At 40.6% G+C, this 15,709-nt stretch overlaps 1 protein-coding gene across 2 annotated transcripts in view; it reads right to left on the reverse strand.

The window, feature by feature from the left end:
* COP1 (COP1 E3 ubiquitin ligase) overlaps positions 1-15,709 on the reverse strand; it is a 130,739-nt gene that overhangs the window by 41,657 nt on the left and 73,373 nt on the right. For both annotated transcript variants that reach the window (XM_076339641.1, XM_076339642.1), the window contains exon 15: positions 14,824-14,940. In XM_076339641.1, the coding sequence (XP_076195756.1) occupies positions 14,824-14,940 (117 nt within the window). The remainder of the gene's footprint in view (positions 1-14,823; positions 14,941-15,709) is intronic.

Raw genomic sequence — 15,709 nt, forward strand, 5'->3', positions numbered from 1 at the left:
GCATCTTAGGTAATTTCAGAGCTGTTCAGAAAGATGGAATTGCTCTTGGGTTTTTAGTTGTTTAAAAAAAAAAAAAAGCAAAGTGTTTTTGCCAAAAGTGATTTTCCTTACACTTAGATTTGTTAACAAAATTCAGAAAACAGCTGTTACTAGCAGGCTTTTTTTTTTTTTGCTCACCTCTTGCAAGGCTCTTAAAATGTACTGAGGAGTGGCAGCTCCAGAAAGAGTAGGCAAGTGTTAGGAAAGAGCATCACACAGCAGCAGTTTATGTTTCACTGAGTACCAGTACATAGAGGGTAGCAACGCACATGACCCAAAAAGTAGAGTGATTTAACTCTCCAGGTACCCAGCAATTCCCAGTAACATTCACATTCCAGGGCATGTGCTTCACACTCACCTTCACCACAAACATTAACCAGTCTATGGCATGAGCTAACTCACAGACACCCCCCCACCCCCCAAAGCCTTTTTTTCCCCAACCACTTACTCAAAGGGATATCAAGGCAAGGACAGCAATAGAAAAATTCACCTGCAATGCAACAGTTTTATATTCAATGGATGTAACGACTAGAAAGCCCCAAGAGCTGCATACAAAGGTTCTGTGGCTCTCCTCTGGAAAACTGAATTGCTGGAGAATCAGTGACCATTTTTCTTTTTTCAATCATTTAGAAATGCATATTTCTCAACCGTTCAATATTTAGATTATTGATTCATTCAAAAATAAGTAATTTACATTACTCATTTTTCAGTGCTTATAGACTTGAGAATATAAGTGGTGCTCGCTGCTACATGTCAGATGAATGTTACTGCCAGGAATACACCCATATTCAAAACCAAGGTTGTAGGGTGGGGAGCCAGATGTTAATTAAGTGGTCTGTTAGAAGTCTTCTGTTATCAAAGCACATTTTGGACTTTTTTTTTTTTAATAAAAGAGATCTTCAATACCAAACTTAGGGGTTAAATTAATTTCATATATAATGCTCTGGCTACAGCCTGCAGTCCTGCATGCCTCATGCTACAGATGTTTTATGAAACAGGAGCTCAGGCTTCAGCATAACCTTTAATGTGTTTCTCTTGTGCTTCTTTGACCATGATGATCTGATTTGTTGCATCTAGTAACTCATGTCCTCAACTGACGATTCTCTCAGCTTCGTCTGTTTGTTTTCCTCCATATGAACTTCAAGCTTGGATCAAGGCTGCCTGTTTTCAGTGAAACTCTGTACATCAGTAGTAAGAATAAGAGACATTTACAGTCTGAGGGGTGTATTTAAATGACTTGTTCAACAAGATTTAAAAGGAGTCAGAGCAAATTTGGTGCAAGAAACCTAATGGAGGCAAGCAGAGGTAATCCTGAAGAAACCAAAAGAGCGACAAAATAAAAGGGCACAAAAAAGCCCACAAAATGTCTTTAGTCAGAAAGGTGAGAAGCATGATTTTGTGGAGTTCGATTCCATTTCTACTTTCACTGGTTAAAAAAATGATTTCACAGATCTTGAAGTAAGCCCCCATTGCTCAATATATATTGAAGGGGTTAGAGAAATCCAATTATTTGTATTTAAATATCTACTTATAGAAATTGATCTTTCCTTTCACTTGTTCCTCCTCTATATACCAAGTGTAAGCAAGATTACTCATCACAGAATGATGCCTTCAAAGCTACCTAGAATTGTATCTAGGCAACTTGTTTAGCAGGAAAATATAATCATATCCTTACGCCTTCAAGTGTCCAGAGCCCAGTGGTTCAAACCAAAGCTTGCGTTTCAAGTGTCTCTGGGTGAAAGTAAAGAGTACACATTGCCATTCCCTTAAGTGGCATGTCACGAAGGAGAAGGCAAGCCACCTTAATGAATTTTTGTTGAACATAGATAAACAAGCAGTAGAAGAACAGAACTTTAACATCAAGATGGGTTAACCAAACGTCTCTTTCAGCCAGGTTCAGTGTGATTTCTTGCTATAAAAAGGAAGCTTGCATCCTCAGAGGTAGCGCCTTTGGCTAGACTAAAAATGGAAACAGAATCAGGAGGCTCACATGCAACCTCAGTTTTCACTGTTAAAAACTTTTCTTCTGTTAGTGAGCAGAAAGAAGGAGATAAAAAGGGACAACATCCTGATTTAAAAATAAACTCAAATCAACTGTACTACACCACTGTACTACAGTGTACTGTATTGCAGTACACTGAAGATGACTTGGCACATTAGATGCCTCGGTCCTTACAGAAACCTGAACAAGGGCCAGGTAAACAAGTGCTGCTCTTTCTCAAAAACCTGAGAAAAGACAGACAGCTGCTATCAGAACCCACACCTTGAAGACGAAACGCTTTAAAATAGATTTTCTTTAGTTTGAGAGGAGACCTACAAAAGCCTCAGCACTTGCGACCTCGAAGCCATCTAACAAGCTGCATACTTACTTAGAGACTAGCTAAGAAGTTATTAATAAGGAAGTGGAACCTCTCTAGTGATCTTCTACATACCTCCACACCAGGAAACAGTGCATGCCCATAAAGGCAGCGATATCAAAGGCTAGTCAAAAGACAACTAAGGATTTAATTATGAGGAAGCCCAAACTGAAACTTAATCCTACACAGAGTGCAGTTTGTTTGAAATCCATTTTTGCTCAAGGGCCCTGAAAGTCATAGAATAACATAGGTTGGAAGGGACCTCTGGAATCCAGCCAGTCCAACTTTTCACTCAAAGAAGGGACAACTACAAAGTTGGATTCAACTTCCAAGTTAAACAGTTGTGTTCAAGGGTCCTACTCAGTGAAGCTCTGAGCATTTCCAAAGACACAGATTCTATACATTCTTCCCTCATCTTAGCTGCCTTGAAAAGTACTCTTATGTCAAAGGATTAGGGAGGAAATTTTTTTAATCCAAATTTACTTAAGCTATTTCCTATTGACATAAGAAAGGAAAGGCATTAAAGCCCACCTCTCAGCATTACAAGCATTAATGTTTAGGCTGTGTTTTGCTGCACAAGTTTCTGGCTTCTCAGATCTTTCAGGTTTTGTCTACCTTCTCCCGCATGATGGGGGTGGCACAAGGCACTGCCATACAACCTTAGCTCTCCTTTAATTCCTTTTTTTTTTTTTCTTACTAGTAAAAGAAAGTGGAGAACTGCTGAACTTTAACTGTTGCCAAGCCTGTACTACCAAACAACAGCACTTAGAGACCTTCATGTGACTGAGGTGGCTTTGTTCAAAAAGTTTAGGGTGGAGATTTAATCTCCCCTACAGCACAGAGGCAGACTGGAGTCTGGACATCCATATGTGGGTCTTGCTCTGGAGAGAAGACTGGGGACATAGGACAGTTAAACACTCCATCTTTGGAAATAATTCAACTTAACAAGACAGGTGAACCTTCATGCAGGGACCACAAAAAAAGACTATTTTTAATCTTGGGTCTCTTCCAGGGCAGAAGAGAGCATATGGAGGAAAAAAAAAGGGTCTTTATTGTAGCAATAGAAATGCAGGGTGGCATTTGGGCATTCAACAAAGAACAATGAGGAAGCCTTCCAGCCAACGAAACACTATGAAGATATTTATTTCACTTGACAGAGTAATACTGGGATGGGATATGATCAGCGCAGGCTTTGGCCTATCACAAGCCATTTCAGGGAGAGAAGACAGTGTGATAGTTTCCACTACATAAAGGAAATAGATGCTCTGGGAAAAGAGAAAAGACGACAACGCATTAGGGACGGGAAACAAAGTGGACTTGAATTCAAACGAACAAAGCCCTGCACCAAAAATTAACATAAGAATTTTCTGAAGAAATTAGATAATATCGACAGCAGTGAGTTGACATCAGTGCCCTCTTTACAAACCATTTCCCCTGCTGTAAGGAAGGAAATTAAAAATGGGTTTGATACAGCCTGAAGCAAAGAACCTTTGACAGACGAAACTATGTGGAGCATTTTGCTGAAGAATTCAGTGTGCTGTTTTCCACTTGCAGCATAACAAATCACATGAAGAGGAGAGAGCAGAAATAAATCCATTTCACCCCAACATCTCCCTGTAGAACATTGTAGCACAGGCAAAGCTAACTGGTATTTTTTTATTTTTCTTGTATATACCTTCCCTTCAAAAACAAAACAAAACCCCAATAAAAGAAGAAAATTTTATCCCAACAGTCATCATTACAAGCACATTAAAATGTTTGCTGGATATGGCTTTGTATTCACAATTTTCTGTTCCAGCAGAAATTGCAAGTACTTTGGTTCTATAACTAAGACAAAATTACCCATATGATGCATTTGCTTTTTCCTCCTCTTTTTACCTGGAGTTCCCTTTGCAGTAAGGGAACAGCTTTTCTCTGAATAACCATTTTCTGTTGCCCTGGGGAAATCTCAGCAATCTCTTCTAGAAGCAACACTCTGGTCCACAGCAGCAAGCTAGAACAATGTGCTTATTTTGTATTTCATGTGTGTGCCTGAGATGATTTGGGATGCGGTCCTTCATTCATGTTTGCTATCGGAGTTCTGTCTAGACAAGTGGTCTCAAACACTGTCATACCAGACTCCCAGGGAGCTTCCGCACACTCTGACTTCATAGGTGTCAAAAATTCAATGGCCACCCAAAGAGGGACTGAACTTCGGAAAAGCATTCAATATTTTCCTTGCAGGTCAAAGCCTCCCCCATGTGCTCTTCCCTTACAGCATGCTCTGAAGACTACACAAGATTAAGCAAGGTCTGTATGATTTATTTTGTTGGTGGCAAAATCTTCAAAAAAATACCTTTTAAGTGAGGAAGCCACAGAGCCCGTGATGTTAGCGAGGAGATGAAAGGAAGTTTCTAAAGCAGAAGGCGGCACGTGGGTATTTGGGGGTGACAACTCAATCCCATTTTCCTACACTGCAATACAGATGATGGGCAACAGCCCCCAAAAATCGTATTAAGGGAACCCAACACAAATCCAGTCCAGGTTTTCATTTAAATGAAGGAAGAGCACAGCTTTAAGAAGGAAAATGCCTAACAGTGTTCTGTTTAGCAGAATGGATGACAAAGGAAGCAACATGAGAGGTCCACTCCATGAAAACTGAATTAAAGAGAGTGAGGTTAGATTAAACATGTCTGGTAGCCTCAGTTTAATCTCTGGCAAAACCAACAGCATAATATGCACCTCCTACCTCTCCTTCTACCAAGGAAAGGCTCAGGGATGTGACAGCAGAGGGTTTCAGGTTAGCACTTGAAATATTTTGACAGAGCTCTGCAGGGAAAACTATACACTGCTTCAGCCAGTGATTTTCATCTCTTACTAACACCAAATGTACTTTTTTTTTCTTTAAAATGTATATCAACACTAGCATTTCACTAAAGATCTATATCTCCCTCTGCTGAACAGATGAAGGAAACAGCAGCCTTGATGGGAACCGCCAACTGGGTTTTTAACCTTTGTATTCGACAGATTCCCTATGGCTTGAAGTTACAGATGACATTTGCCAGGTTATGGATAATGGTCTTTACACACTGGGGACATTTTTTAGTGACTTGTCTAAAGCTTTTGACACAGCAGCCCATAAAACCTCCACCCTAAATAACTTGTCTAGTATTAAGGAGAGAAGGAGGAGACATAAAACATTAGAGATCTTAATCAGTTGAGAAAAGGGCTCTGATGGGAGGGGGAAGCAAAACAGATTTCTCTAGAACTCCTTTGAAACTTTGACCTTTACGGTTTTAAAGAGCTACAGAGATTTCTCACAGGAATAAGGGATAGCTGGTTTTTGTGCAATTCAAAGATTGCCTTCTATCAGACAGTTAGAGAAACAGAATATTCAGTACACATAAGGAAGATGTACTAATGTTACAAAAGCAATGAAGACAACAGCAGTAGCAATCTGCAGCTTTTAGAAGAATTCATTCTTTATGTCTGAGAGAGAAAAAAGAATTACGTACTGTTCAGACCCTTAATCCGACTTTTCTCCTTGACTATGTAACATGTACAACCCTATATGCACTAGCACATGTAGGCCAATGGCCAAAATGAGTTTTAAGACATCTAGAACATGTGAAGAACAGTCATTTTATAGTAAAAGGTGCTTCAAACCATGCTGTCTAAATGGATTACATCTCTGAAGATCTGAAACTTCTCACATAAGCACCAGGAGTCTTATTTGTACAATGACTGTTGGATACATCTTTCAAAGCCAAAAGTACTACATCATTCACCGATAGATGAATCACTAGATCTCTCCTGATTCAAGATACTTATTGCACACAGTATTTGTTCCTACTGCAAACCCATGTCAGCTCTGGTTCTTGAATGACTCAAAGATGTGCAGGTCATGGAGCTGTGATGGAGGGAAAGGGCAGCACAGTCAGACTCCCAGGGACCACAGGCTCCAAGAGCTCAAGATCATGTAGGTAAGGGCTTAAGACATTAAGCAAGGTAGATATGAAAAGGAACATCCTCCCTAAAATTTTAGGAGCACATTTATGAAGCAACAGCTTTAGGGTTTTTGTCATATCAGCAAACATCATACAAAAAGAATAAAACAGGCTTCAGAGCAGTCAAACAGTCTCTACAGAAAGTGCAGGCTGCTGCCATATGCATTACAATATGCAGCTGAGGACCCGAATTTGCCAAATTACCAGTCAAACCTGATTTTGGTCCAGAACTACATTTTGCTTCACTAGCCTGAGGAGATATAAGCCTTCTTTTACTAGGTTCTGGAGATGGCGATCCGATTCATCACTTAAACTGCCCTCAAAGCAGACTCCACTGGAAGAGCTGATGGATATTAAACACAGCGTCACAATCGCTAATATTCAAGCTTAAAGAATGCTTAAACCAAAACCCCAAAGGTTATGGTGGGATTACGCAGACAAGGAAATAAGCATGGAAAAATACATGATGATACACAAGTATGCAATGTAGAAAAGAGCCAATGTACACTCTAGCTAGGCAATGAAATAAGTGATGTGAAAGGGAACTAGATTTCCACACACATCTAGTCTTACTTTTTGTTATCTTGAGATTCAAATGGCTAAGAGGGCATCTTTAGACAAATTCCTCTCAAGCTAGCCCAAGTGTTCAAAAATTCCTGTTAAAAACACATGCAATGCTTGGATGCTCAAATACTATCAAACAAAGCCTTTGAGATGAGAGTCCACACTGCATTTGCAGGTTATAGATTTTCCTATGCAATGTGACAATCTTCACCAGTTTGCATGGAAAAAGTAGCGTATGTTATAAAAGTCTAAATGTGCACAGTACTCAGATAAAAGGCTGGAACGGTTAATCTACACAGCAGTCTGACCAGGAGATAACAGGAAGCCATTACAGATGATGTCATTCCAATGAGCAATTCCTTTAAATGAGCTACCAGAAAAACTGCAGCTTTGGAATCTGCCGAGGTTGGAAAAGATTAAACTCTAAGGAATACAGCAACAGCTAGTAGCAAAAGCAATTTGGCATCCTGAAGAAAAGATGAATCTTGGAGTTGCCTATTCTGTTCCTGAATTTCAAGGCTCATTTCAATTTTAATTTGAATTTTGTAACATTGACTAAATGACTTCTACACCAGTCGGAAGACAAAATGTTCAGGAAAAGAATATTTAAGCAAACAATTAGCACGCTCATTTCTGCTAATGACAGATTTATCCTCTTCTCAAGAGAATTAAATGGAGCTTTTCAAGTTCATTTTATTTGTTCACTTGTTACTTAAGTGTGACGGCCTCTGGGATAAAGTTTGGAAACTCCCAATAGGTCTTTATATTGTTACTCACTATTCATTGCAGATGCTTTATCCAACACAAGTCAGAGACTACTTTTTCTGTGCAAGTAAAAAAGTTACATAAGCTTTTAAACTCTGAAGCTTATGTGAAATTTGTATGTACAACACACCCCGCATGCCTCTAAGTGGTTTGTGTGTCCCTTCATGATTTCCTAGGAAGCAGCTGCAGCAAGGCAGGACAACACTGTGCAGGTGCCTGGCTGATCTGGTAGCATCTCTGATGCACAGATACAGGCAAGTCAGCTTAACTGCAGATATCGCAGGTTTAAATAACATGGCATAGCTGGAGTTCTCCTGCTTGTCAGTCCTGAGCAAAAGCAGAATGTGATCTACCTACCAGTACCAGAAAGATTGTCTTCACCAGGACAGCAGAAGGTATGGCTCGATACTTCACTTTCACTTACATCCCAGCATCCAAGAAGAGGGATAACTTAAGTCAAACCTTTAAGATGGTGTTTTAACCTAAACAATCCCACTAAACTCAGTGCTTCCCCCACAATAAGTACTGTCAGGACAGAAATATGACTACAACCACACTGGCCAAAAATACAGATTCCTCCAAACGACCTCAACTGATTGAAGTGCTGTAGATGCTTTCAAAGGTTACAACAAATGAAACCTTTGCAATGAATTCTGTAATGAGTTTAAGTTGTAAGGTGACAAGTGTGCACTTCCAAAACATGAACCTTGTCCCCTACTTCCCCTGCCAATAGCCTCAGAGATCATGGACTAGAGGAAGATTATTGAATACCTGCAAAAAAAGAAAAGACACTCTGCATGTAAAGTCCAATGCAAGTTACGGGCGAGCCCTGGACTGCTGCATGCCATACCGATTTCATAAAGGCTGAATGTTGAACACTGCTGTGAACTTTTCTACAGGCTTGAAAGAAATGCCTAACCTTTGTCTGTGCCTTTGAATACTGCGCTCAATTCATACGCTAAAGGTAATCTTGTAGCTTAAGCCCAAAGAAGCTGCCTAACTCCACCCTAAACATGTCATATATTCACACAAATAGATTCTTTCTGAGTCACTGCAGGCTTTCAATAGAGCAGAGTACTTACCCATGAGAATCTATTAAGGTAAGACCTTGCTTTCAGCTGAAAAACATCAATTCTCTTCCAAAAAGGCACACTGCCTTCTTGGTCATTAATATCACATCATTCTTCCCAGCTGAGCGACAAGGCAGGCAAGTCACCCAGATCCAAGGCAGTATGAAAGTGTAACTCTACCGGGAGATGTTTGGAAAAGAGAAATCACTGCTCCAGTTACTGCAGCAGAAAAACCAATATTTCACTGGACAAGGATGGTCTCCAAAGTAGTCCCATTTGGACACCAGGTATATTAGCAGAATTGAACGATGCTGATAAAGACGACACGTGACCTTGAACTCTTAAGTGCATCAAGGCAATGCAGAGATCTTAGGGGGTGGGTAAATAGTTGCAAATGAAAACAAAGCCGTTGACATGGCAACAGGAGTCCTTTGGCATGCTGGATGCTGTGGATCGGTATCATTAGTTTTGTGGCCGCTGAACAATGGAAGAGAGGTGGCAGCTTTCAAAGCCAGAGTACAATGCCACTCTGTAACGCTGAAGATGGTGCCCAGGGAAGCTCTTTAAAAAGCATGCAAAACCTGCTGGGGAAAGGGCAAAACCATCTTTGAAGGAAAAGCACTTTCTTGGGAAGTGCTCTTGCTCAGTGTCACTGTACAAGTAGGGAAGGGAATAAGGAGGAGAGAGAGTGGGCAAGAAGGGGCAGAAACCTCAGCACTGGGAGGAGACCTCATGTTCAGTGAGGATTCACCCCTTGGTAACTATTGCTGATCTCAATTCAGGCTGCCAAAAGCCTGTCTGGGGCTGGCACTAGTGCTCTATGATCAGTGCATAAGCTGACCCAGAAAAAAGGCAATTCAGTTTTGGCCACACAATTGCCAGTATGAAAGAAGAGATGGAAAAGCAAAATTGGGAATGTTTAGGAGGGAGTACAGTATCCCCAGTGCAGGTAGTCTCAAACTCTGAGGCTGTAAGTAGTAAAACCAACATAAATCAGCACTGTCCCATGTTTTCCCTACCCTGGTCACTTCATCTCAACTCACACCGTCGAGTTTGTGACAACACAGTGAAGCAGTCTGGAGACCTGATCAAGGTTAAAACTAACCCAGCAAAACCTTAAGCTCTGACCATGTTGCAGCTGTTCTCTTGCTCTCCTCTGTCCATCTCTACTTGTCCACTGCTTCCACTTATTTTGTGAAGCTCCTGGGGAGCAGGTAGTCTCTGTCCTGCATCTCTGCAGCCCTGAGGAACCCCTCTCATCCCCCAGTACAACCTGCTAGATTTATGGGTCCTACAGGGAAAAAGTATAGCATGCAAGAGGATGATGCATCTAGTGTTAAGAACTCAGGAATCTGAAGTTTTGATTACATGTTCTCTGCATAATATATGGGAAATAAAAGGTCAGTGGTAGCTGCTGACACTATTACAGCATGCTGGGAATAAAGCATCACTACTATCAATAGCTACGCTTAGCTCACTAGAGTTAACAGACAGTCTGATCTCACCCAGACTGCACAACCTGGACATTCAAGCGGCAAACTGCATGCATTTTCAGCCTTTTTTTTTTTTAAAGCAGGGAAATGGTACTGCTAGAAAATATACGGGTTGAGGGCATCAGTGCTATTGCTGAGGCAGAACAATAACTTCAGTCATGATTTATATAGCTAATTTCAGGATAAAACCCTATCTATTTTTAAAAAGAGGAAAAGACCACAAAATTACCTGATTTTGTATTCAGCAGTGATTACAGTTTATACTGCCCAATGTTTCAACTCAGTAAGCATGCAAATAGAATATTTTATTAAAGTAACGACAAAAGGGATCTTTTTTTTTTTATGTGCCCTCTCCACTGCAACAGATTTTATCACGCTGCAGCCAGACACGCTAGCTTCCCTCTCACCTGAAGTGCCTGTCTGGTTTTAAGAGAATTATTTCCCAAACCAAATACCCATTCCTCTCTTGTATAGGCTCTATTTCCAGTTTATTGCTCATTTGTTCTGTTTTAAGCTACCAAAATGATCTTTTGGTCATCTAAAAGCTTTCAGAGTGAAGAGCCCAGAAGAGAAACATATATATCATCCACATTAGATAGTAATCCTGGGATTTGCTTCTATAGTGGCAACTACAGCATGGTTTTCTACGACATCTGAAGCCAACCCAGTACTCTCTACTAAAGGAAAGTGCTCCATATGGAGATACACAATTTAACAACACTTCTGACCATGGCTACATCTAAATCAAAGCATCATGGCAACTCCTTCCATGATCACTACTCATGTTTACCAACAGGTATATTGAAGCACAGAGGGTTTGACCAAGAAATACACATAAATCCCAATTCCAATGCACATCATTTTCCTTTTCAGGATGCATCATTCAAGGCAGTCACTTCATGTTCTCCTTCTGCTGCCAATGATGGGCAGGGACCTGCAGAGGAACTCAGCACAAGGGGGAAAGGGAAGCTCCTCCACGAAGGAGGAGCAGTATAGTATGAACAGTAGCGAGCAGTCTAGCAGAGTCAACATAGTCTTATCAGGGAGAAAATCACAGCCAAAGCTGCTGGAGCAATAACCCCCATTTCCCTGGCTGTGCCACAGAGTTTGCAGCCTGGCCTTGCTTCAAAATCCATCACTGCAGTCCTTCGGTTCACTCCTTTTATTTGACAATACAGCACACAAATTGGGTGCACGTGGAAATGCTTTTTTAAAACGAAGATCTCTGGTTCAGGATTACTTAGAGCCCTGAAGCTGTGGGTACATGACTGTGGCTACCTACACTGCAGTACAGCTGAGGGACCCAGCTGGGGGTCAAGCTGCCATCACCCTCAGCACTGGACGTGCAGAAGTGACCCCCACCCCAAAGAGCCCCTGGTTTGAGGACCGGAGGTCCTCAGCAGATAGAGGCCCACAGGGAACAAAAGGGCAATGAGAGCACTTCAACAGGCTGCTGCATCAGCTCACATAATTCATGCTACATGTTGGTAGACCTCTATGGGACTTTTGAGTATCTTCCTTCTTATTTTTCTGTAAAAGGGAGTTCTAAAATTGGAGAAAGTAAGAGAAAGCACAAAGGTACCTCTCGGAATATTTTACCCATGCACAATATAGCATCACTGGCAGAGGTGAGCAAACAGTCAAGATTTTACTAACAAATGAGAAGGGATATGTAAACTGGAGATAGGTAGATAGGACCTTAAGATAGCCATCCTATTTCTGTGGAGAATGCAAAGGGGGAACCAGCACAGAGGTTCAAAGAGATGCTGATCTAGTTGAAGCATCTGATTAGGAAAACCCACTTCAAAGAGGCATTTCTAATAGATGGAGGCAAGTGGGCAAGATGCATTTGTCAAGGACAGAGGAAAATGTTTCATTAAGCAAGGTATGAAGGAACGAGACCTTATGAAAAGGGGTTTCAGCTGTATGGATGGTTAAGAAAGTACCTCAAGAGAAAATAAAAACAAGAAATGAAAATTGAAAAAATTCATAATCTCAAAATATTAACACTGAAAAAATTTAGACTTGCAGTCAAAATTACACTGCTAAAGCAAGGCATGATAGCTTGCAAGCTATTCTGCATACAGGGGAGGAACTGAAACATGTATGTTTAGTAATTTAATAATAGCATATTAAATCAATTTACTTCCTCCTTTTATATCTCAAATATTAAGTACAAATACTCCCCCCCTCAGCAACCATTTCATCAATTGCTTATCTCATCATGTCTTAAACTAGAAATATATATACAAACATATAGCATTAAGTTCCATCAAATCAACAAATAAAACAAGAGAGCATATACAGGAGCAGCACTTCTGCCTAAATACTGTACAAAACTGTTGGGCATGCGATGCTAGGAAGTCTTGGCTCTTTTACCATTGACTAAATCACTGAATAAGTAATTGAAACAACTTTCAAAACTGAATATCTCCTGAGCATGTGAACAAGCCAAGGCAGAGCTAGGACAGCTTTCTAAAATTGCCCACTACACTGGTCACTGAATTAGTGTTTAGTGTTTTGCATCACTCATCTTTATTCCTACTGGGGGGGCAAACAGGAATGGCCAAGTCAGTGTGCCCAATCCACCTTTTTTTTTTTTACTACTACTCAAGGAAACCAGCTTTGACTCTTCCTTTATTAATTTTATAGCCCACATGACAAATCACACTATTTACAAGTTAGATTGCCTTTTCCATAGACTAAATAAAATTAGTAAAGACGACCAGCTGAAACTAATGGAGGAGAAAAACTTTTGTCTCCATCACAACACATGAAACAGGACTGTTTGACTACATGGAGTACGAAAGTAGACACTAACTCATTTCTTCGCTCTGATTTTGTTTTAGGAGTTCAGAAATAACATCTTTCAAGACCCCAGTATTTCTTTTAATTTCATATGCCATTTATTTTAACATGTATTTATGGCTGAAAGATCAATTAGAATTCCTTTGTGGGAAGTCATTCCCATCAGTTTAATTACTCCATGTAATTGTTTCAGCAATCATAGTTAAATACCAATTTTAATTTTTATTTAGAGACTCAATTACCAAGCATCAAGCAGATGTAAACACTTAAAATTTTATCTAGTCTTCCTCCTACGCCTTCTTCCCCAGTACAAATACCATTTTACCCCTCAGCATTCTCTAAATCATAAAAATGCACACGTAGTCATTTAAAACTTCCGTATAACTCCTAGTGCTTGCTAAGGCTTCTTTCCCAAACACACTTGTTGAAGGCGAGCCCATCGTGGTTTGTTAGACATGAGTGTGGGGATAGAGACACTCCTACCTGCTTCCATCCCACGTGCCCTACAGCTCCGAAAGCCTTCATAGATTTATCTGTGCCTTATCCCCCCTCTGCCTTTCAGGTGGAAAGGAATCCCAGTTACTGATTTATCAGGAAGAATTCTGTTTCATAGTGCTTTTACACATCTATTTGAATCAGCAGCTGATCCATTTGGAGCTGGTGCTCTCATCTTTCCCTAGAGCCTTTCACAGATAGCCCCTTTCATTCAAATGCTGCTAGTATGTATTGTAATTCAATTCTATTCTTGCATGTAATTCACTAAACTTCAGCGAGATGCCTGTCAAAGAAGTCAATATTTTACACTCCAACTTGAATCCATTTTTTGCAGTGTATCAAAATGCAAATTTATTTTTTCCTCCTAAAAGTCACAATCTAAGTAGAACCAGCCTGGAAATGGGAACACCTAAATGAAATGGCAGACCAGTGGTTGCAAGAATGATCAACGTATCTCCTGAAGTCCAGAGATAGCAAATGTTGTCAGAACATTTAGTTACAAGTGCATTAAAACTCCCCAGAGAGAAAGCAAATGCAGAGTTTGTTAAACATTTATAGGTACCTCTGAGTTTCAGTTGCTGCATGCATAGCACAATACAGTTTCCTCTCAAAGCACAATACCCACTCTGCTCTCAAATCTTTGTATTATCACCAAGAACTATTTAATCTAAGTGAATAAAAGGCTCATCATACCTTCCCCACTGACTACTTAAAAAAAAATAATTAAGTGATGCTTTGCCCAACCTAGGAAAACATGAGCCCACCCACGGGGATTGTAGTTGCAGCTATGGGAAACATGCACAGCCACTATTTTACAGCACGCCTCAGGTAAAACCAGTTAAAATTCCCAGTATGGCTTTGTAGTATTTATAGAGCAATGCTATAAATCAGAAAGAACAGCTATCACCATGTTAACACATTAACTTTGCTATGAGACTCTCAAAACTGAGCTTTGCCTGGTTGCCTTAGTGATCTCAACAAACACACTAGGTGACTTGCTTTCATGAGCTTTTATCTCTGATGGAGACACCCAAATTAAAAAGTCAGGCTGCAGGATGAAGTTGACACTCGGGTATCATGATGTTTTCTGGGTGACTGCACACTTGAAAAGTCTTACTCAGAGGCATTTTAACTGCAAAGACACCTCAGTCCTGGGCACAGCAGCCAACCTCACATCTTTGGGGGGAATAAGAAACAAAGGAAGGAAGAAACAGTATCTCTTTGCCCAAAAACCCCTTTTACCTACCTGCACAGCCAAAAGCTAGGTGATACCTAGAGGAGGGGCTGAATTTGACACAACACACGTTAGCCTTGGCCTCGATGCTTGCTACTGAGTTGTCCAAGTTGGTAGACCACAGCTTCACTAGAGAAACAGAAAAAGAGACATGAGTAAAAAACAAACAACAACAAAAAAAATCAACCTCATCTGAAAGGCATAAAATCTAGTTATTTCATAAATAAGATTCTGAAAAGCCTCAGTTGCCAAGATGTTAGTGATTGTAAATGCTCAGTTGCTGCTGATGGCTGGTAAGCTTGAGAACGTTCTCAAGTGTGCACTGTAAATATTCTGCCCACCTCCATACACACAGGAGACACTGAAAGTCTGTATCCCGCACAGCTGAGAACATCAGAGCAGGTGACTAACCACATTAGAATCTCAGCATTTAAGGCTACTGGACCACAGATTCATATAACCAAGAGCAGGAAGACTTGCATCCTTTTTGTTCCTTGTCCCTTAGCTGGGATGCAACTCCATGCTCCACAGCAGAATTGTTTTGCACCGAATAAACATACCTAATTGTATGCTTGAGCACAGTGAGTGAGAACAACTTGTTTTATTCTCGAGAAACTGGCACAGACAGGAAAGAAATCAGTATGCTGGCTTCCTGTGATGATGTATTTCTTTGGTTCAAGGAACTCTACTCTTCTATGAGACTACCGTGTGAACATTGATTAAGCTTCATGGTACAGAATGAGCTCTTCCCCCAAGTACTCACTTCAGTGCTTCACAGGACAATCAACAGAAAACATCATCAGCTTTTCAAAATACAGCCTTCCCCTGTAGGGGGGGGGCTTGTTGCTCTGTGGAAGCAGAGCAAGCTGAAGCCAGTGTTTGAACACACAGGAGCTAC

The sequence above is a fragment of the Aptenodytes patagonicus genome, chromosome 5, assembly GCF_965638725.1.
Source record: "Aptenodytes patagonicus chromosome 5, bAptPat1.pri.cur, whole genome shotgun sequence".
Classification (NCBI taxonomy): domain Eukaryota; kingdom Metazoa; phylum Chordata; class Aves; order Sphenisciformes; family Spheniscidae; genus Aptenodytes; species Aptenodytes patagonicus.